Source organism: Vanellus vanellus, assembly GCF_965231255.1.
Source record: "Vanellus vanellus genome assembly, chromosome: 9".
NCBI classification, from domain to species: Eukaryota; Metazoa; Chordata; class Aves; order Charadriiformes; family Charadriidae; genus Vanellus; species Vanellus vanellus.
The window spans coordinates 101,081-124,187 of record NC_138914.1 but is presented as its reverse complement, the minus strand read 5'-3'; the positions used below and the strand labels follow the sequence as shown (position 1 = coordinate 124,187).

The following is a 23,107-nucleotide window of genomic DNA, read 5'->3' as shown; positions in this document are numbered from 1 at the left end:
CTTCAAGTTGATTCAGAGCCTAATCTCACACATCCACACTTAAATCAGGCCACGAGTACACTTGTATATGCCAGGCAAGACATCCTAGGTTAATGGTATCCTGGGATGCATTAGGAGCAGTGTTGCCAACGCATCGAGGGAGGTAGTCCTTCCCTTCTACCTCAGCCCTGGCAAAGCCACACCTGTAGGAGTACTGTGTCCAGTTCCAGGCCAGGACAAGAGCCAATGGGCACAAACTGAAACACAGGAGAGTCTGTCTGAACATTGGGAAACATATTTTTTTTTACTGTGAGGGTGACCAAGCACTGGCACATGCTGCCCAAAGAGGTTCTGCAGTGTCCATCCTTCAGGATACTTAAAAGCTGTCTGGACGTGGTCCTGGGCAACCACTTTAGGCAGCCCTGCTTAACCAAAGGGGTTAGACAAGATAACCTCCAGAGGGGCCTTCCAACCTCAACCATTCTGTGATTCCATAAAGATACTCTAACAGCTCATTAAACTCATACTTTGCTTCCAGTTTAAGTTCCAACGGCAAGAAGGCCAATAGAAGTAAATGTCATTTGCAGATAGATGCATTAAGGGACCCTCTAGTTTCAGACATCCTTTTTCCAGGTGAATAACTATACGTTTTGACAGAGCCACCATATACATTTTGGGCTGTTGGGGTTTAGTTTGTTTGGCTGTTTTTTCAAAGGGAGAAGGGGAGAAAAACTTGCAACTGAAGTTACTGGTTATCCAGTTGCCAAAAAAGAAAACCCCACACGCAAAAAACCCAACACCAACCCACAACCTGTGTCCTATATATAGATTTATCTACAGTAGTGAAAGAAGAGGTGCATAGGATTTGCAGGATTTTACCCCATAGTGGGAGCTTCAGAATCAGTGCTGAACACCAGGTTTTCTACCTTGCTTCCCCTCATCTCTAGGGTGCAGGATCCTCTGCATGAGCACAACTGACTCCACAATTAAAGTTAATTTTCTTGTCTGATGCTTTACTACAGAGACAACAAAATGTGAATCACACCCAGCCCTTCCACACCACCGCAGCAGGTGGCATAGCCTCAGCTCTGAAGGAGGATGACGGCCAGCAGACCGAGGGGTGGCACAAAGCGATGAGAGAGAAGGTACAGAAGAGTACCATGGATTCTGCAGAAGTATTAGCAACCTCTCTGGCAATTCTGTGATTCTATGTGTATACAACATGAAGTACTACTTCATTACCAGTGCAATTATAGCAATCAATAATCCACAAGTGGATCTTATTCTATTCAGATATAATTTGTAACAGTTCCTTTTAGTAAACCAGTATAAATAAATTTGAGTGGATTTCAAATATGTATGTTTTAAAATTTAGAAAAGTTAAAACTTCTTATCTGGGCAATCTTCAGGTTGTGACACACAACAAAATTATGAACAAAAATAACTTCTGTACAACATCTCAGAAAAATATTATTTCATAGCTTTTTTTCCTTCATATTTACACTTCTAACAATATTAAGTCAGCATTCAGCAAAGCTTACATAAAATATATAGCTGTAAAAAGAATAATCTCCATGTAGAAAAATATTTTGACAGACAACCACACACACAATTCCAGTAACTGCATCCTGTGCACTTTCACTGGAACAGGATTTAGGGGAAAGAGGAAGAGTGAAGACAGACAGATTCGTCCTGTTTCCTAAGAAAGGATAATAGTAAAAAAATCAGTGTGTTCTTCCCAGACTAGGAAAAATCCTGTTTTATGCTCATGAATGTTTGAAGTCCGTGCAAGAGGGCACAAGTTAGCATTCATCCTAACATAAATATGCCAGTAACAATGAAAAGAATTCCCTGACCAAAGTGAGGTGTAGCAGGTGGCAAGTACTACATGGTTCAGCTTTCAGATGAACTGATTTTTAGTAGCAGAACTTCTGGTATAAAGCTCCCCACAGTCCCAGCTACATACTACTTCGAAATAAATGGTACACATTGCAAATCTTTTAACTGGGAAAAGTGTCTGCATGTAAAAGCTACGAAAAGTTAAGAAGAAAACCACTAGCAAAACCAATACACATCATAAAGTTACATTGTTTGACAGGGTTATGAAAAAGAGACACAAGGCACAACACTTAATTATAAAACGTTTCCAGCAGCAAGAAATTAAAATTATTTCACAAGGATCTGAGAGATGCTCATACAGAATACAAGAGAAACTGAAGCCCAACAGTTTATGGCTGTTTACCGTAAAGTTACACAATCTCAAGATTAGAATTAAAATCATTCTACAAATTACATCCAGCGATGTTTCATTTCTATATGCTTGAGAAACTGAAGTATTTAAAGTAACATCACCACTCTGAATAGTATTAAGCTTTAGCTATTTAGAACAAGAATACTTGTGGAATCTTCCAGCAACCTTCCCCTAAAGGTGTCAGAGACACAAGACTGACTGTTAATCTATTTTAGTGAGCCATCTTTCATAACTTATCCCTGAGAAAGCTTTGACTTTTACAATTACTTATGAATTTTAATCAGAAACATTGATAATATTAAATGTTAAAAAACCTACCTGTTTCAAAACACTTCAAAAAAAAAAAAAAAAGAGAAAAAGAGGAAACTCCACCATCTTTGAATTTTCATTCCAGGGCTGTCCATGAGACATCTTGCATAGAGAGGTACTCCCCATATCCATGACAACCTGAGACAGACCAGTTCCTTACATGCATGTCCTTGAGGAAGCAATTCTTCCTGAATGATCAGGATTAGCACAAGTGCTGCCACAGAAATGGCAGTGTTTACTGGAGCCCCAACAGGAAAAAATCTCACAAATATTTGTATTTTTATTTTCTTAAAATCTCTTCTGTGGAATACAGTTTTCTCAATCGGAAGCAGAAAACAATATGCTATCCCAAGGGAGGAAGAACCAAAATGGAAATGGAGGGCCATTGTGACATCCTGCTTTATAACAATTGTCAATATACAATCACCAAGAACAAGGAACTTGGCACTACAACTTATTTAAAAGTACGTTGGAAAACTATAGTAGTTTCTCAACCCTCATCTAAAAAACACACAGTCCACTCCCCACACAACCTCCATACATGTTTTTAGAATGCTCTGCAACAAGAGAAGCAGTACTTTAAGCTTTACAATCCTTCACTGCATACCACTCAGATTCAGAGGACAGAAACTGATGGAAGAACATCTTTTTACCAAAATCACCACTGCATCTCCAACTTGCAACCCTAATCCTTGTTCACACAACAGTTTAGAGAGAAATTTTGTGACAACTTGCTCAATTTTGCTGGTAAGGCCCCTGATCATGGACCATCTTGGTTTGGACTTCACCAACACCCAAAAAAGTGTGCAGGGTTCCAGACTTCTGTAAAATGACCTCAGAACAAAACCTGACATCATGCCAGTTGGAAACTGGGTTCCCGCAGGCTGTATACCGTTTCTGAGGAGAAGCAAAGCTCTTCTTCAAGCCACCCTCGGAAAGTTAAAAGGAAATAGAATGAGGGAACAGAGAGTGGCTTAATTCTTTTTAGAAAAATAAAAAACAGGTTTGTTTGGTTTTGTTGTTGTTTTTAAATTAAAAGCAGTGCTACAGAAGGGATACCTGCAGTCCCTCCCACATGTCTCAAAGGCAGGCTGTTCCTAGAGATGTCTTCTCCCCTAAAGGGAATTTCCAAGTCTATACTCAGAGCAGAATTGCCACTACTCATCATCTTCAATTTCTAAACAGAAAGAAGTGCCCCCCGTATGGAAAGGACAAGTAGCAAAACCGCTACTAATACAATGCTGGGCTTTATTATAGACAACTTACTGTATATTTATGAAACATCGGCCAAATCCTAGCAGTACAGTAACTGTAAGACAGGCTTGCTTTCTTCTAAATCTCCTCTCTCTTCTAGCTATCCTATCCATTAATGCACAGAGAACACTGCCATGATCACCACAATTTTCACAACCTCACAGACAAAACACAAATGACCACAAAGCAGCTGCTTGTTCTGTGTAACAGATTTCTGGAGTTTCCTCCTGGTAGTTCCTTTTTCATATCTGTACTTTCAAAAGAAAAAGGTCCTTTTGCATTAAGCACACACCCTTTAGCAGAATTATTATCTTGGAGCAAGTCTTTTATATATATCAGTGTTTCATTCACACTAAGATTTCTCAAATTCCCCACTAGTAACTTTTCTAACCAATGTTTTTATGATTGACAATTTACCTTGTCTGTTTCATATTAGTGATGCATAAGTGATAGCATTAGTGATGCATAAAGATACTAAAAATGCAGAGTGCAGAAGACTACACACCATTTGCCATGCAATTAATGGCACCTCAGGAAAAAAAAAAAGCTAAACCCATATGAATCAGAGTCTTGATGTATCAAAAAACAGCAAACAATTGATACATACCAAAGAAGTATTGATGCAAAGCCAGACATGGATCACAAAGATGCAAGTGGAGTAGCTTATCTAAAGGACTGTTACAGAGATAAGAACAATATCCCTCTAAAAGAGGAACCAGTATATGTTAGAGTTATATTTGTCATTGTCTCCTTCTTCTTTCACAAAAAAATATGAATGATCATTCATGAAGTTGAAAACGTTACTAAAGCCAGTGAGAAACATCCATAGCTCATCTTGGCTACACTTCCAGTCTTCATTTGAATAATGAGCAACTGCTCTTTGTTAAACATTAATGCTTTTTAATGACTGACTGGTGAATAATTCGAAGTGAGCTTGTTCTCTGTTGTCTCCTCCTCTTCCCTGAGATCTCCATTGTTCTATTTTAGATAAGTGGGTACAACTAAACTTCAGTATTAGCAGAAGGGGGAGATGGCACTCTGCAACACTAACGGAATTGTCTCAGGACTCTAATATTCATTTATTAAATGAAAAAATAGCATGGTCAAAAAGAAGCTAATATTCAGTACAATATCTAGTACTGCAATACAATAATTTCCTTTAGCTTAATTTTAGAACCAGCTAGAAGAATCCAATTTTAGAAGTTTCATACAATTTTTCTTACAATAAACTTTTTCAATGTGGAAAAACAAGCTTTTGAGAACTCAGCAATAATTTACAAAGGCTAATTATCCCCTTCCTTTATAGTTAGTTATGCTCTTTTTAGAGGTTAGTACACAGAGTAATGCAGTTTCTATTTGCCCAAAGTAACAGCAGGATACTAAAAGAGCAGAAACTGAGCCTAGAATTTAATTTATCTGTAAAGTTATAGCTAATATCAAAAAGTCTTCAGGAAATATCAAGCTTAACAGTTAAGTGAAAAGTTACCAGTATGCTACAGTTCACAAATATGAATTTAAAAGAAATTTTTAAAGGTACTGCCTGCTTCCTCACATTCTAGGATGTACAGATTACTTAAGAAAAGCACAATTATTATGTCAAGCAACTGAGAGCAAACTGGAATAAAAGCATATCTTTCTCGAGAGATTTTAAGGACTATCTAACAAATGTTATAGGAACAATAACAGTGCTGATGACAGGATGTTACAAATAACACTGTAAGTATACCGTGTCAAAATTGCAAGAAACTAATCTTTTAAAATTAGCATAGAATTTAATCTAACATAGATGTAAATCAATATACATTTCGCAATATCCAGTGACATTTGTAAATGTCAGTCAACTCATCTACAATTCTGCTTCTCGGCCAGCCAGCAGCTTTTATCCCTTCACTTCATACTTTCAGTTACTTTACTATCTCAGGTAAGAATGATATATGACACCTGTATTGTAATTACTTTCATTTGTAGCAAAGATTACTGATGAAACCTTCCTTCAGGCTCCACTGAAATACAAAATGGTGACTTCCTTAGAGCTACATCACTTAGTTAAGAAAGTCCTAGTCTAATCTTGTAATAGAGTAAGTATATCCTGAAAACAAATGCTCAAGTCTTTTGTGATAAGTGCAGAAGCAAAAAGACCTCCAGAAAAAAGCTTTAGATATTTTGACCAAGTAACTAAAGAGAAGTGAAATCGGTCTTCCTTAATACCTTGTTTATGTTCAAAGTTCCCCTGTGTGAAAAAGATAAATATTGGGAGTGAAGTTCCATTAGTACTAACAGCAGTTACTCTATTTAATCCTTCAGATTTAAGTCAGCAAGAACTGTCTCTGCAAAAGCAAAGACATGTGCAAGTATAGCAGCTGCAAAATAGTCGTCTTTCACTTGGTATTTTTTATGTTAAACACCTTCAAGATACTATGCTGCCAAGACCTATTAAAATCAGAAAATTAAATGCAGAAATATACTCCTCTTAGGACACTATCAACATGGATGCATCGCTAATACTCTGCTTTATAGTTGATTTCATGTTAATGATAGAGATCAAAGAATAAGTAAAACTAAAGCTTCTTCTACACCTTCAGGTTGCTAGGCTTGCTTACACATACACTCTTTTTAAACATATTATAAAGAAAGTATGCGTATCTCTTTCTTTGTATACTGAACTCAAAGGCTTAATACAGTTAGATCATAATCTAGAGCTTCTTCCTCCATCTAGAGGAAAAATCTAGAGACTACTGAAGTAGAGTGCCCACTGTGCTACCTACATTTTAAATAGAGTAGTTATTCTTTGGACTGAATTTGCATCATATAATTCAATAATACTGTAAAAAACATGTTCTGCAAAGAGAGGCTCATTTAATGTTAAGGACAAAAAAACAAAAACAAAACAAAACAAAAAAAAAAAACCAACCAACACTACAGAGTGATGAGAGAGCTACTGTGCTTTATTCCTAGCAAATTAACAATTACAGAGGAAGTAGGTGAAGGTACTACTAAAAAGTCAAAAGTACTTTCATTTTAAAGGTGACTGCCTTGCAGGAACACTTGCAATAACCCACGAATCTGAATTACTTCTAAGAACTTGAACAGTATTCTTCAGAAGGACCACTATTCTCCTTATTCTACCCTTCAAAAGTCTGAACATCATCTGACTTCTATCATTCAATAAATTTCCTTGTATTATTTCAGGAAAACAGCAAGGAGTTATGCCTGACCTGTAAATTGATGTAGGCAGGGCATAAATGCTTTGTGATCGATGTAACAGAGTAATACCTGAGGAATTCCACAAGACATATCAGCCAAGTACAGAATAAGAAAACATAAGCAAATGATGCTTAAGAATAAGAACACCAGTAAGTAATCTGAAACAGTCTGAAATAATAGTAAGCACTTCTTTTAACAATTAAAAAGATAAAGGTTTCAAAGATGGACTGAACTCTTATTTGGTATCACGTCCAAGATCTAATGATGTAAAAATGCATTTCCCTACTCCCTTCTGCATGCCTTCTGCTCTAATATCCTATTGGTGTTTTAAAGAAGACATTCAGCAAATCCTTGAACTTTAATTGAGAAGCTCAGTGCAGAACTAAATGGGATCTTTTCACCTGTGCATCCAGATTCAAATGCACCATTTTCCTTCAGAACCATACAGCATACTGAAGAGGATTATTTCAAAAGCAATATATTAAGAAGTGTTCTCTTTTGCTCAGGGAGCAGCTGAAAAGTGCACAATCTTTCCTTCAATATCAAGGTGAAACCCTGGGAAGGAAAAATTCAATTTCCACTAAAATACTTGACATTAGTTAAGGCATCTGAGTTGCTCAAGTTATTACATAATCCCCAAAATATTTTAGTTGCACTGTTGATTATATTTAATATCTCCAAGAACAAACACAGGTGGTTTTAGTCTTATAACTGATTTCTTTTTTATTTTATGACTGATTACTACTACAAACAAGGAGACATAAAATGAAAAGGTAACAGCACAGTACCTTGCACCTTCATGGAATTGCCTCAACTGACAGAGAAAGAAAGCTGCCTGCCTTCCTTCAGATGTGCTACTTACAACAGGTTTCCCAAAGCCATGACTCAGTCTTAAACAGTGGACAGACCATTTCTGTGGCTTTAATTTCGCACCCTTAACACATCCCTTCAGAGTTTCCTTACTAAAATTACAAGTGTCATGGTCAAGGACACATTTTAAGAATACAGATCCATCCTCGGTTATGTCCTCAGCCTAATTTATAAAGTTGTTACTTTGCATCTTTTCCCAATTCCACCAACTTGTTGATTTTGCAGTTATACCAATCAAATAAAGGCTCTGAGGAGAGCTTGATATGTATAAAATCTCTGCCACAGCCCACTGAATAAACGTTTCTGGAGGTTACCTCCCCACTGTCATCATTTTCTCTCCACACATTCCTTACACTCCACTCTCTACTCAACAGCCACATCCTGACATCCTTTGATTGCATATACAAAAACGATTAAAAATCAGGGATGAAAATCCCAGGGGTTCAGAGAATAAACATAAACCTAGAAGTAATTTCCTAAGTGTCACAAGAGAATAGAAGTCTTTTTTTCAGTCTAGTTTTGGAGACTTTTACCACATTGATGGAGTGCCATTATGGCAGAAAAGGAACCACTGGCATCACTACGACTACATGAAGACATTTGCCACATGGTTTACACCAAAGGCCAAGAGTTTATTCTGATTTTAAGTTATTTCTCCCTTTAATTACCAAATGCACTCAAAGCATACCAAAACAAAAAAACCCAGATAACTCATCTGTTCTCTAGCTCATAGTATGCAGATGCAGCCTAGAGAGATACACAAATTTAATATTGTGCCAGAAGTAGAAACATGAAGTCAACCACATTATTTATGCAGACACGTTTCATATGCCAAACATACACAACCAGATTATTTATTTAAACTAGCTTTACCTTTTCTTAACATAATACTTTACAAAACTACCATTGCTCAATTTCATCTTTATATTTAAAAACAGCAATGGAAACATCTTTAAAACATCCATTTGACCTGTGTTTGAAACTCTAACATAAACACATGTTAACCTAGGAAAACAAAGTGAAATTAATTGTAGTCTTCCCTAAATTGCCCAAGATGGAAAAACGCAGTATTAGTAAACAGTACTAGGGCCTGTCCAGTGAGATTATCTGTGACCCCTTCATTTTGTGTGTTTTCTCTATCTTTAAGTGTCCTTTAAATGCTGACCAGTCTATAAGCACACTGGTCTTCCACAACAAGGTAGAAGTATTGTGTCCTATCTATAAAATTCACAGAGAGAGAGATCAGAACGTATGACAACATTTTCTTGTTAATGAAGCCTTCTATGACAACAGCTACAACAGAAATCTAAAAAACACATAGCCATGGTTGACTGTCCCTCACAATGCTGAACAACGTAAGAAATAATTGTTTCCCTGACCCTATAGAGACCCTCGCCTGCTGCTAAATAGAACACAGCACTCTTCTTCCCCCAGGTCTTGGAAACTGTATGGAGGGAATAGCAGAAATTTTCAGTTAAGAAGCAAGACAGCATTACTGACAGTGCTACTTGCCTAAAGGGCTCTGACTACAACAAGTGATACTGACCAGCCTTGTTAATTTAATTTTCTCTCTAAAGTAGAAAGATGATGAGCAGAAACTTGAAGCAAAGGAACCACCTTTCTGCTTTGGACAGCCTCACCACATAAAGGTGTATTTGAAAAGCTGCTTGCCACCATCAAGTTTTTAAATTTTTATTTGAAAATATTTAACTTCAGAGGATCCTTTCAGCTGCAGTTGCCAGCACACACCAGGAAAACTTTACACTTACTTCACTGGAGAAGATCTTTCAAACCCTAGAACAAGAAACTGATCAAGAAATAGAAGAATTGCTTTCAATGACATTAAAAGCTCTGGTGGAGTAGGGCTTTTTGTTTATGTTTCTTTGGTTGTCTGGGTTTTAAAAAAAAAAGGAAAACGTTATCTACAGAGATATTGCACATTTAAAAAACATAAATCCAACTATTTACTGCAATTTTTCCAATCTAGAACTTTATTTTAAAATAATACACTTTACAAGAAACTATAACTTATTCTATATTTAGAGATGCTTAAAAATATTGCTGACTTGGGTTGCAGGACAAACAAAATCACTTGTAATTACTGTCCTAAATCCGTGCTCGCACTTGCACATCCCCTTAACTACAATCCAGTCGCTACTAGCGCCCACCTCTTTACCCTTCACCTTTCATCTTTTCTTCTTCATGCCCTAAACAGAACCTCTGTCTCATTAGAAAAAAATAAACATTCAAATCTAGACAGTAATTGCAAGCTGCTTTTTAATTCATTCTGACTACATTTTATTCTTGTCCTCTCATATACTTGCATGTCCTGCTCAGATTGTGTATTTTCAAGAGAAGAAGCTGTGTTTTACTTTGTAAAGTTCCCAGCCTAAAAGGGCTGCAAAAATAGCTGATCTCTCAAAGCTTCCTTAAGAAAAACAATTATTTGTTCCACAGTTTAATTTCTTCTTGTTTCTTTAAAACTGTTAACCAGCGCACAGATGTAAGAACACACTGCATCCTCAAGGTGACATATATAGTAGTTGGTCTAAAAGAGGATCCTTTATCAATAAAAGTCAGAAACCTTTACTCACGTTATAGGTCAAGGGCATAAGACCTCCAAAATGAAGGCCCTGAAAGTTTAGGGAAAGCATACCTTTTATTGTCTTCCCCCCCCCCCCCCCCCCTTAAATTACCTTCTAATAATGAGAGCGTATTCAGCAATTTTAGGTCCAAAATTCTGGGTGTGCCAAGAAGTACCATTCACAAACATTTTCAATAACTTTTTGCATTGAAGCTCAATTACAGTCCCAATTATAAACACTACACGCTGCACAAGACACACAGTACATTTTGACAGAAGAGAAATGGAAGTATCATGAGTGGCATTTCATCATCCAAATCAGGTATCATCTTCTATCTTGAAGAGCTACAGTATAAACAGGAGTATAGATAGAGGCGGCTTTGCATTTTTGCTCTTTAGTAACACATTAAAAAGTTATTTCAGTGCTTTATAATACCCACTTTAAACACATAACAGTGGCAATAAACATCTTCAGCTTCAGTGAAAAAAACACATGTTCACAATGACTTAAAGACAGAAATGTAAAGATAAGTACAGAAGAGATTGCACAATAACGCATGATCTTTCATATCACATGCTTGGCAGTCTGCTCAATTCACTCTGATAACTCCGGTCAGACCCCAGGCACAATTTTGGCCGTTATAAGCCAGCTCTGTACACCTGCTTTCTGACACCCCAGCCAGAAATGAGCCTCTTACTGGAGCCTCCGGGCCTAACGTCAGGGCGAGCAAGGGTTCGCCCCGAGAGAACAGTCCTCCTGCAAGCGTACAGCTTCCCCAGGGCACAGCCGACACCCTGCAGAGCCACGGAGGGAAGGATCCCGCTGAAGGCGCCCAGCAGCGCCCGCCACGGTACCGCAAGAGGAGGCAGCCGGAGCCTCTCCCCCATTCAATCCATCCCGCCCGCTCTCGCCCCGCAGCCCCGAGCGGCAGCGGCCGGGGCAGCGGCACCGCGGCCGGGGTGGCGGAGGGGCCCGGCCGGCCTTCCGGGCTGCCTCCTCCCCCGAGGGCAGGACTCGCCGCTGCCGGCCCTTCCTCGCCCCCCGCCGCCACCCCTCACGGCCACGGGCTGCTCCCCCCTCACGGCCGCCCCTCACCGCCGGCACTTACGCTCGAAGTCGGAGTCGGAGTCCTCGTCGCCGCGGTCGGGCTCCTCCTCGCCGTTGGACTCGGTCTGCATTGGCTCCCCGTCGAAGCTAACCACCCTGCGGCCGCCGCCGGCCGCCTCCTGGTCGCGGGCATCCCGCAGGCGGGCGAAGTAGTCGGCGGCGAAGCCCAGCAGGTCGGGCGGCCGGTGCCGCAGCACCTCCACCGTGTAGCCCTGCAGCAGCTCGGTGAGGCCCGGCGGGATCTCGATGCTCATGGTGCCGGGGACGCAGGAGGCCGCCGCCTCCCACCCTCCGCGGCCGGCTGTGGCGGTGTCGGGCTCGGGGCCTCCCTCCGCGGGCGCTGACTGACTCCCGCCGCCGCTCCGGTCACACGAGCCGCGCCGGAGCGGGCGGGCGGGAGGCGGGGGGGGTTGGGGGTTGGAGAGGCGGGACGGGAGCGGGCCCGACTGCGCAGGCGCGGGAGCGGGCGCGGGGCCAGCGGCCGCGCAGGCGCCGAGCGGGGAGGCGCGTGCGTCACTGCGAGGCGCGGTGCGAACGGGGGAGTTGGGCGCGAGGTCCGGAGGGGGGGGGGGGGGGGGCGGCGGAGCTCGCTCCAGGCCTCGGTGGGCGTTAGATTGAGGCCCTCTGACCCCTCTGGTGTCCTGTCAGAATTAAATAACTAAATAAGCGTTCCTCACGCTGGGGAGCAGGGGCAGCGTGCAGGCCTTCACGCCTCTCGGTGGGAGCCGCCTGGAGCCACGGCGGCGGCGGCAGGATGGGCCTGCTCAGCGCTGGGTGCCCGAGGACGTGACAGATGAAGGACTTCAGAAAAATGAAGCACCTCATCGATCAGCTTATACGCGTGAGCTTTGAAGATACCCCTTCCTGTGGCGTTAGGTGTGTTTTAGTCAGGTTTTTGCCTGTATTCCTTGCACGCAGCCTACCCACATGGTGCTGCTCTCTGTGTGTGTGTGTGCTGTTGGGGCCTGGCAGACGCCCGGTGGCCCGTCGGGTTCAGCATTGCTGGAAAGCACACCTCAGAAGAAAATGGGCCTGTGCAAACAGGGGTCGAGGAGAATTGGGATGTTGGTTTAGTGACGCCATGGCATGTTGTCAGTGTAAATGTTTTTATTTAATTATTTTGTTTCAACAATAAAAGGGCAGGAAACGGCTTGTACTCAAAACATGAAATTTCACTTAGAAGTCCAGGATTGGCTGAGGCAATTTATTGTGTGTTTTGGTTTTGTTTGCTCGTGTGCCAAAGGGTCCATCACTTATCCAGATGGTTATCACCACACTCCCATACAAAGATCGTCTGTTCACACCCGTTGCACGGAGAGCACAACTGCGGATCCTGGAGCACCCTGTTCAGTGCTTTTACTGACTTTATTCTCAGTGAGGGAGGCCAGTTGGAAATCTCATGGCACTTAATACAGCTCCCAGCCGCTCTGGCAAAATATGTCCTTTGTAATATGGCTCCCATATGTTTTATGCAGGGTAAGATTACATTTTGCATCTATACAAAACAAAAAAAAAACAAGCACAGGAGGTAGATTTACCACATCTCATCTGTTTATCTGGAGATTTTGCATGAAGCCATTTCTCTTTATTCTTTTTTTCCAGCAGGCACAACAATTGCAGTATCCCTTTCCACAAAAGATAACCGATGCTGATTTTTCATGTACCCACAAAAGATAACTGGTGCTGATTTTTCATGTACCACTCCTACCATATTATCTTTTGATGGTCTCAAACAATACAAGAGCACATTTCCCTCCTCAGTGTACGTACTTTGACAACTGGTAGAACTGGTACAGGGAAATGGTTCTGATCAACAATATTTGGTTAGTCCCCCACAAAATTAAGGTTTCTGATGAGATCTTTCCTTTGCCAGTTGGGTGCTGAAGATATTACTGGTAGTGAAAAGGTAAAAATGAAATTTTAAAAATGCTGTAAAAATGAATAAATACTGCAAAGATTAAAAAGCATTGGCAAGTAGGGTCAGAGGAAGAAAGAGAAAGTCTAATTCCAAGGGAATACACTTATTTTTCTTGCCCACTCTCTTGCACAACAGCCAGCCACCTGACAATTGCCTGCTTTTGGCATTAGTCAGCTCTTGTATTAGCTTTTAACATTTGTTGATAATTTTCACTCATTTGTGCCTGTGGATATGAATCTGGTTATTTATATGAAAAAATGTGTTACCAGTAAATATTGTTAAGTCTCTGAAGAGCTACATTGTGTTAGCCTTCTGATATTTATATGTCCACATATAACTAATCAGCTTCAGAGGAAAGTAAACAGCAGAGGTCTGTTTAGCCTCTTTCTGAAGGTCAACGGACAAAATAAAAAGCATCCAAGGTCACATGAAGCACATTTTCAAGCTGGTTTACACCACAGCTTATCCCATTTCTTTATATACCTTTTTATTTTGTGACCATCAGGACTGATGGCACATGTATGTGAGAGACTTGTCTGCGATCAAGTTAATTGTAATACTGCCTGCTGTGCATACATATAGCTCATCATACACTTTCTTTCACCCTGAATTTGCATAAATTTTTTAATTATTACTGTAATAAGCATCCATATTAAAAGAATGGTAGAAAAAAAAATAGGAAATGCACTTGCAGCCTTAATTTGATCCCCTCTATAATAACGTTTTTAGTTCCTGCAGCATGACCAATGCAATTTCTTTCCGCTGGCTTCATGGCATATTCAGCACCCTGTATGGAATTAGATAAGACTTGTGTAACTGATGAAGCTGGTCCCCACAGTATTCTTGTCAAAATATATATATTTTTCAGAACTATATTTTCTCCTAGTACTTTCTTAGTATCTGAAAGCTATTCCCATATTTATTATGTCCCAAATGTTGAGGTCTCTTCCCATCACTCTGCCTGTCCTACCCAGTGCTATATGACTTTGATGCACCCTTAGTGAAACTATGATGGAGGATCCGTGCTTGTCCTACTAGCAGGAGCAACAAAGTCGCAAGCAAAAAGACAAAATAATCTGTGTAGTCTTGCACTGGGGAAAAATAAGCATATTAAACCTCCAGACTGGCTCTTTAAAAAGTAAAATAAATCCTTTTATAAGAAGTAATAATTTACTTCTCATAAACCTGTCAGCACCAGCCAGAGCTCAGACACTATATAAACATACGTACATCTTGGATTAATTACACTTGCCTTCAAATTCGCTGCAAGTAATTCAGTACAAGAATAATGCAAGAAAACACTGAATACTCTCATGGTTGGTATTAGAAAACAGAATCTCGTGTTTAAGGGAAGTTGGATTAATTAACACGAGTATAGCCTTTGCGTGTTGTTGCAGGTGATGCAGTAGCAAGCCCTCTCCAGTGGGGCACGTCCCAAAGCAGCTCTCCCTACAAGGCAGGTTCAAGGCCTTCTGCAAACACGGTGAAATCCTGCCCTTGCCCTGCTGACTTGTGGAGTTCAGTGGTGGGGGATGCTTTTGGCACAAAAAGCGTAAACTGTTGAGGAGTAGATTCAGCAGTGGCTTTGAAATTCAGTGGTTGCTTTAGTTTTGAATTATTTGTCAGTTCTAGCCATTTTCCTGTGTTTCCTGCCTGGTGCTACTTTAGTTCACTGCAGTTTTTTAAAGCCCTCCGTCCAACGTCATGGAGCCATAGAGCTGAGGACAAACAGAACTGTTTGATAATCTTATGCAAAATGTTGTAAATGTCAGGATGTTCTGTTTTCCGCATCTCCTGTGTGCTGAAGCCAATGACCAGGGTTTGTCCCTGTCTCCTGTCTCAAGCAAGACAGGAGGAAATTCTGCTCAGGGAGAGCACATAGGCATGGCTACTGTCTGCAGCCTGGTCCTCTGGCATCTCCAGATGTTCCATTAGGGATGTCAGAGGGTACATCCCTGACTATTTCTCTCTGTTTCCAGTTCAAGGATTGCTGCTTATAACTCTCTCATCTGGTTTTGGACCTGCAAGTGCAGTGTGCTTCCACGGTGTCTCAAGGCAGGAAGTTCCAGAAGTCATACCTGTTAGATAAAGCAGCACTCCTCTTTCCTCAGTTTCGAAATACCAAATGCCCCGTACTCCTGGTATTGCAGGATGTGGTGAATGATGGTTCTGCATGTGTTTAATTTGCTACTTTGTGATTTTGTAAACCTTGATCTTATCTTGCTTCAGCCTTCTCCAAACTAAGGCCCCACAGTCTTACCAGTCTCTCCTCCAAAGGCAGCCACTTCGTCCCCAGGATCACATTAAATGCTCTTTCCTGTACCTGCTCAACTTTACTATGCCTCTCATGAGCACTGTGTGCAAGTCTGGTCTCCACATCCCAAAATGTGGACTGACCGCCATTTTACACAGCAGAAAAATGATGTTGTCTGTTTTGTTCTCTAACACATTTCCTTGGGGTTTTTTGGCTGCCACACCACAATGAACTGAAGGTATCCAGTCTTCCTTTTAAGACATAAAAAGATGAAAAAATTCCCACTTCCCTTGGTCTGTTTCTCCAGTGATTGATCACCCTCACTGTAAAAAAAACATGCTGAGTTTCATATTTGAAATTTTCTGTTTAATGTTCAGACTTCAGGGTTTTTTGTTTTTCTACCTACTGCTTTCTCCTGTTGCTGTAAATGTACATGTACGTCATATAACTTTCTGCATAATGTACACAAAACTTTTGAGTTTTAATTTTAGCAGAGGAAGTAATGCTAACAAAAGACAGAGTGATCCTGGGTTTAGCTACCAGGATGCAGAGATCCTTCAACACAGCACACAGGATGAAAATGCTTGTCCTGCTTCTGTTTGGTTTTCTTCTTAGGAAAATACTAAACCTCAGAAACCAAAACTTTGGTATTCTAACGAGCCAGTTTGCTTGTGGCAGTAAGCAAGATTCAGTATATATTTTTCTTATTAGCTTTTAGAGTGAGTAGCTCGAGAAATGATATGGGGCTATCTATCACTAGTACAAAGACAGGAGAAAAAATCAGCTTTTTGAATAAATGTACATAAATACTGGTGTCAGTTGAAATATATTACTTTGCCACTACCTTTAGTCCATCAAACATATTTTGGATAATTCTTTGGGAAGATACCTTGCTGCATTCATTGGTAAATTTCAAAGAATCAGGCTAGGAGAAACATGTATGTAGATGTCTAGATTTTTGTTGGTGTAATTTGGTTTATGAACACAGATAACACTGATTCTCTTGGTAGCAATTGCAATTTTTCTGGCAGTAGAAAACATCAGTTTTAAAATACCTGATTTTGTAAAACATTTGCCCTAGCTATTACCTAGGTGTAAAAAGAAGTATCTCTGAATATCAGTTGTGTCACACTTATGACGTAAAATGCCACGTGTATGAGTCTAGATAAAAGTAATCTCTGCGACGTGAGACGTGGGATGACCATGTTGTTTAAAGTACCCTGAGCAGCACTGCGTAGCAGATGTAAAGTTTGTGGTTCCCACGTCAGAGAAGCCCTACACACCTGCGCTCCAATGCGTAAGCAAGTGATATTCAAATAAGAACTTAGCTAATCATTTGGTTCTCTTGCATACAAAGTGAAAACCGTACCTGCTTTGGTTATTCTTTATTTTATGTCCCTGAAAATATTACACAAAGACCCTCTCTGGTGAGGTTGGATGAATTCTGGACAGAGTGAGCTGGTGGGAATAGATCTTTGTGCACGTCCCGTGGCAGCCAGTCACTCTAGCCCTGATAGCCCTGATAGCCCTGACCCTGCTGGAATGGCTATGTCAGGGTTACAGCACACAGGCATTGCTATTAAATAAAGATAAAAGGTTTTTAGATTGTTTTCTTTCAAGAGAAGATGGCAAATTAACCTGCCTGTATGTTGTTCAAAGACTAATCTGAATCCAAAGTATCAATTTCTGTCTATGTTTTCCAGCAGACCCTGTTCAAACAAAAGATTGTTGGAGTTAAGGGGTGTGTCCTACAAAGAGCTCTGAAATTTGTTTCTTCCTTGAGCCTTTGCTTGCAAATATGGGATTGTCTTTTACTGTATGTACACACTTGTCCCTTCCTTCCCTATCTTCTCACGTTTCTGCCTGACGCAGTTCAGGTTATCAGCATTTCCGTATGTGGTCCCGGCCTGCCACTACCTGTCCCATGGAGCACTTCAGACGCGTATCGCTCTATCACTATCGCTGCAGCAATAGAATGGTTTGGGTTGGAAGGGACCTTAAAGATCATCAAGTTCCAACCCCCTGCCATGGGCAGGGACACCTCCCACTAGACCAGGTTACTGAAAGCTCCATTTGTTACATGTCGTCACTAGCTTCTTGTCAAATAACCATTGCCATTCCCAAAACTTCAGCTCTGAGGTTTACCCCAAATCTATAACCTATCCCTTGGCCCGTCTTGCTTATCTCCCCTGCTGGGGCACCTTGAGCCTCCTTCCAGACTGAGCCTGTCTCTTTAGCCCCCTTGCAGCACTTGATCCCTTGCTGCGTCAGGACTCATGGCGTCTTTGCTCTTTGGCCTCATTTTATGGTAACTGCAAGAATCAAGCCATTAACACATTTCACTGTTCCCAGTGTTTATGTCCCTGCCCCTGCCCTTTGGTGCCCACAGGTCCACCACACACATGGAACTACCATACACAGACACGGCGCAGTACTACAATGGACAGTATGTGAGGGGTTCATTTTACCAGCTCAGCACGGTGTGTTGACTAATTCCAAGTACTAAAATTGCAGTCTTAAATGTAAATTACGACAGTAATAAATGAGCTTTGTCCACCAAATCCCCAACATTTTATATTTCACGCTGAAAACCCTTTTATGAGCTCTATTACAGCTGTTAGCACTTGTTTTAATTAAACTTATAGCACAGCATGCAGCTCAGTTAACCAGTTTTCAAAGAAAATCAGTAAGCAGTTCCAATTGCATTTTTCTGTCAGTCCTCACCTGATGTGCTTTAGCACACATTATAAAAATGTTGATAGAGGATTATATATCTCAGGGGAGGATAATGGGGACGTGAAGCTTCTTACTTCTAGGCTATTTTTTCCAACGCAGTTTAGGTTCTTAAGTTTTATAAAAATATTTGATGTTTGACTGCAGCTTGGATGTCTTCATTCAAGGAAGCAGGAGGTCTCAGAATCCAAGGCGGGAGATTATAAGGCCACATCACCATGTTTAGATCCTTCATTGTCAGTCTCAGCAAAAAACTGATTGGTTTGTAGGGCTGAAAAATGCTTGCTGCCTTCAACTACGACTTAAATCATTTCTGCATCGGAAACTAAGTAGATGGGTGTTCCATGTACGGTGCCTCCCCTGAGGATTTTTTTGTGACTTTAATTCCCAAGGCTATCAGCCCAAGAGAGCTGCATTAGGAAAAGAGGAAAAGAAGAATCTGGGTTTAGAGAATGCAGCAGCACAGCCTTTTGTTGCAGCTGATTTGAAGTGTCTCTCCGTTGACATCTAGTGTCCGTACAGAAAGATCTTTAGATTCCTCGCAGCCGTGCTGACAATACTTATCTCTAAATCTTTAAAGGTTTTTTCCTTGTGTAGTTATTAAGACATCCTATTGATAATAGCAGGTCAGCCAAACAGTGAGACTGGTGCTGAAAACACAGGAATCTCCCTGCACATAACATTTTGTGATACCAGTGACATCCAAAGATGTCTATGTTCTGAATGGCTCCGGGAACCCTTTCAATGCCTTGCAGTTCAAAAATATTACCCCTCTTTAAGCTATCCTGTAAATACCAGCAAAATAGTTTCAATGTCTGTCTCTTTCCTCAGAGCATACAAGCAACTGTGAACCAATAAATGTTCAATATGGTACTTTGTAGTCAGGCATTATTCTAATTTTCTTTGATTAAATAGGAGTCTTTTTCAATTATAGAAACCTCTTTATTACACTCCATTATATCACTGAAAGCTATTTAATAAAGAACTGTCTGTATTTTTACAATGATGACAAGAGTTACTTTCATATTTATTTATTTATACTGTAAAAATTCCAAGTTTTTACAGAAGGATTTGTTGTTTTGCTTTTGCAAAATCTTGAACGGTGACAGTGAGCAATTAATTGCCTCATTACTGAACACTTTGCTCTGTAAGCAACTCCACCTTCTCAGTACATCCTCCTGCTTCTTCAGTCAGACTGAAGTGCTTATGTTGGGGTAGTGCACACAGGACCTACGCTAGAAACATAAGACCCACCATGCTTGGCTGATGTGGAAAAGCCCTTCCCTACTCACAAAACTCCCTGTAGGTTCATATTTTGAGCATTTCCATTGATAGAGTCTGTTTTCAAAGGCAGTTATTTAAAAAAAAAAATGTTATGAAAGCTAAACATTTGTTGCCCTAATACTTGTGTGTTAGAGCTTCAGGAGAAGAGTAGGACACGTCCAAAGATGCACACCAGGCACAGCTCCTGTCCAGGAATGACTTTGCAGCTCCAAGGGGCTTGTGGACTCCATCGTTTCATGGCAGTATTTGATGATCCATTCCTTTCCATCCTCAGTGTCTCTAGAAAAGCTTTCTCTTGGTTGGGTGATACCTGACATAGCGGGGTCCTGTCCTTGCTAGCTAGTGGAAACTATTAATGTACAAATAATAAATCTTTGCCTTGGAGCAGTAGGAAACTTCTGCTGAAAAAGAGCTAGAACAGCTTTTAACTTTTTTTCTGTGAAGGTCAGAGGAGGGTGATACAATATTTCCCACACTTTCTGGAAAAGTAGCTGTCATCAGTTTCTATGGACGGTCAAATATTTTCCCTCTTCCTCCTTTCACTGTTCTGTTATTTAAAAACACTTGTTACATTAGCGCAACCGTCAGAGAGTCTGTATTGAAAGAACCTGCTGAATCAATACATCCAGAGTAAGAGTGAAAGCATCATTAAAATATATCCTGCTTAGATTATTCATAATTTAACTATAAAGCAAAACATGTGATCATGAGCAATAAAGGAACGTGACATAAATAATTTCATTCAGAGCAGTGCATTTGTGCAGGCACTGGCAAAGCTGCTGCAGCAGCAGACAAAGCCTTTAATATGCAACTGCTTTATAATTAGGGTCACAAATAATACATTTGTATTTGTCCTTGCCACGATCCTTTGGCCACCCCAACTTTTCATCCCCAGTAGGTCTCGGTGCTTCCAACAACCCCAAATTCTCCCTCTCTGGTGTCAATGGAAGTAGACAGCAGCTGCAGCCGAGAGCATCGAGTTGTTATGGCAACACATCCCACTTCCCTGGGGACCGCGTTGCCTCGGCGACATCGGGCGGGCAGACACCGGTGGATCAAATTGTCTCAAAGCAGCTGCCCCACAAAAAGCAAGGCAGCCCTGGCCCGTAGGTGATATGAATGAGCAGAGGTAGATGACCTAACCCATTTAGTACCAGGCACTAACAGCCTGGGTTTGGGTTAGGAGAGGGTGAGCGGTGTGTGTGGTTCTTCGCAGGTAGTCAGAGAAGGTTACTGGCAAAAGGACCTTACCAGTGAGTGTGTTAAAATAAGATGGCAGGAAAGACAATGTCAGCGGGAGGGGATTAGCTGAAGGGAGCAAGTGCTGAGACCACCATTCTTGGTTTGTATAATTAGGACCTGCAAACATATTGCAACATCAGAAGTAATTGCCTCTTGTTATACGACACATCTATGAATGGAGGTAATCTTGTACGTTCATTTTGGGATAGTCCAGTGCTGCATTGCGCTGTGTCACACACAGCACACAGCGCCATGTAGGCAGAGGATTAAAGATCAATTTACATAGGCAAATGCCTGCGTTAATACTGTGAGGCACAGAGCCTCCCACTCGCCTGCAGGCGGTCCGGCAGCCAGACCCAGCCCGTGGGAAAACACTGACAAGTTTTCAAGAGCCCATAGACCCTTTATCACACCTGTGTTTGTGGAGATCTGCACCAAGCGTGTTCTGCGGGCTTCCCTAGAGCCGTCGGTGTAACTGCTAGTAAGATGAGGGGTTTCAGAGTTTGATGCATAGACATCAGTTGTCCACAGCACTTGGAGAGCAGGAAGATGGTAAAGGACAGAAGAATTTACACAAATAGACAGGTAATTTCCTTGTCATTTGTCTGTTCTTGTTGAAATCTTTTCTCCCTTTACACTGTTGGATTAAGAAGCCTCTTGCCTACTGTAATTAGCCCTTGAATAAATAGCATCTCTTGAATGCAAGCCTGTGTCCTGCTTTTGTATGCTAGCAGTGCTTTGCTTTTTTTAAGCCTTACACTGATTCTTGCAGAAGAGCAGAGCCTGCTTCAGGGGGTCTAGTGTTCCTTTTCGCCTCTGGAGACATTACCATATGTTGCAGTGCTATGTCTCAATGATGTTAACGTATCTGGTTTTAAGTAAACATTGCCTGTACTCTACAGCTAGAGCCCTACTACTTGATTTATCCTTGTATTTATGATACTGGCCTTACTCTCTCAGAGCCATTCTTTGTGCATTTTCCGCAAGACATTAGATGTCTTTCTTCTCACAAAGCTATGGTTAATTGTGTTTACAAAGGATTCCTGCACTGTGAGAAATGTTTCTCAGAGTGTGCGGTTTTGCATCAGTTAGCCTTGAAAGGATGCTGCTTTCCCTGACCTCTTGCTGCTTTTTCTCAATGACTCTGGTAATTGCATCAGTAGCCTTGGGAGTCACATTTTTCTTTCACATCTAGGAAAGATCCAAACTTTCCTTACCCTCTCCCAGCTGAATCACGTATCCAGTCCCTCCTTTATGCTGTGGCTCTTCTTCTGGCTTCTGTGGATGCAATCTTGTTTCACTCTTGTCCAGAATAAACTCTGCCACTTTCCTGTCTCAACATTTCCACCACTCTACTTTTGTATGAACTCTTCAGTCTTCCTTCTCCTCCCCTGCATCAAACATATTTCTTATCTTCTCCATCAACATCCTTTACAACCCGTCTTCAGTCAAGTCTGCCAGCAGTCGTTCTGCCAGCATTGTCCCCTGTGACAGTTTCAGAAAGGCGCGATAGTGGTTTTCCGTATCTCCCCACCACAGCTGGGCAGCGCTCTCCAGAAACGTCTGCAGAGCGTGCTGGGGCACGGAGACCAGCACGGTACCGCATGCTCCCTCCTGTTGGAGGGAACAATCTGCTGTGTTTCACCTTATACTTAAATTCAGACTGTCTTGGGGAAGGGGCTTGTCTTTTGTTCACTTCAGCACACTGAGAAACAGAAAAACGACAGCCAGGAATGTATCCCAAACCCACACATTTATGACTGATGTCACCTCAAAGCCACTCATTCCCCACACTGATGCTCCACATTATCTGCAGTTGTGTGAGGGGGGGTTCCCTTTCAAACACACGGCAGCGATGTCAGTTCCTTGAGGTTTAATTTGCAGCCAGCAAGAAACCAGGCAACATGCAGAAAAAAACCTGTTTCCTCTCTTTCTTCACATCCCTTAAAGGTGACTGTTTTTTCTGAGTCATAGCTAACACAAACCTGTTGAAAAAGATACAGCCTAAATTTCTACTACGGCTTAGAGGAACCTGAAAAACCATTTAGTGTTCCAAGTATTATTTTGAATTATTGATCAAGCCCCCTGTCTGGCTGAGCTCAGTCAGGTCCTTCATC

At 41.3% G+C, this 23,107-nt stretch overlaps 1 protein-coding gene across 1 annotated transcript in view; it reads right to left on the bottom strand.

Annotated features, from left to right (window-relative positions):
* The window catches only part of LOC309675634 (cAMP-dependent protein kinase type II-alpha regulatory subunit-like), a 64,836-nt gene extending 52,913 nt beyond the window's left edge, over positions 1 to 11,923 (bottom strand). Inside the window, exon 1 of the mRNA XM_082487958.1 lies at positions 11,561 to 11,923. Within this exon, the coding sequence (XP_082344084.1) occupies positions 11,561 to 11,813 (253 nt within the window). The 5' untranslated portion in view covers positions 11,814 to 11,923. The remainder of the gene's footprint in view (positions 1 to 11,560) is intronic.
* Positions 11,924 to 23,107: the final 11,184 nt, after the last annotated feature.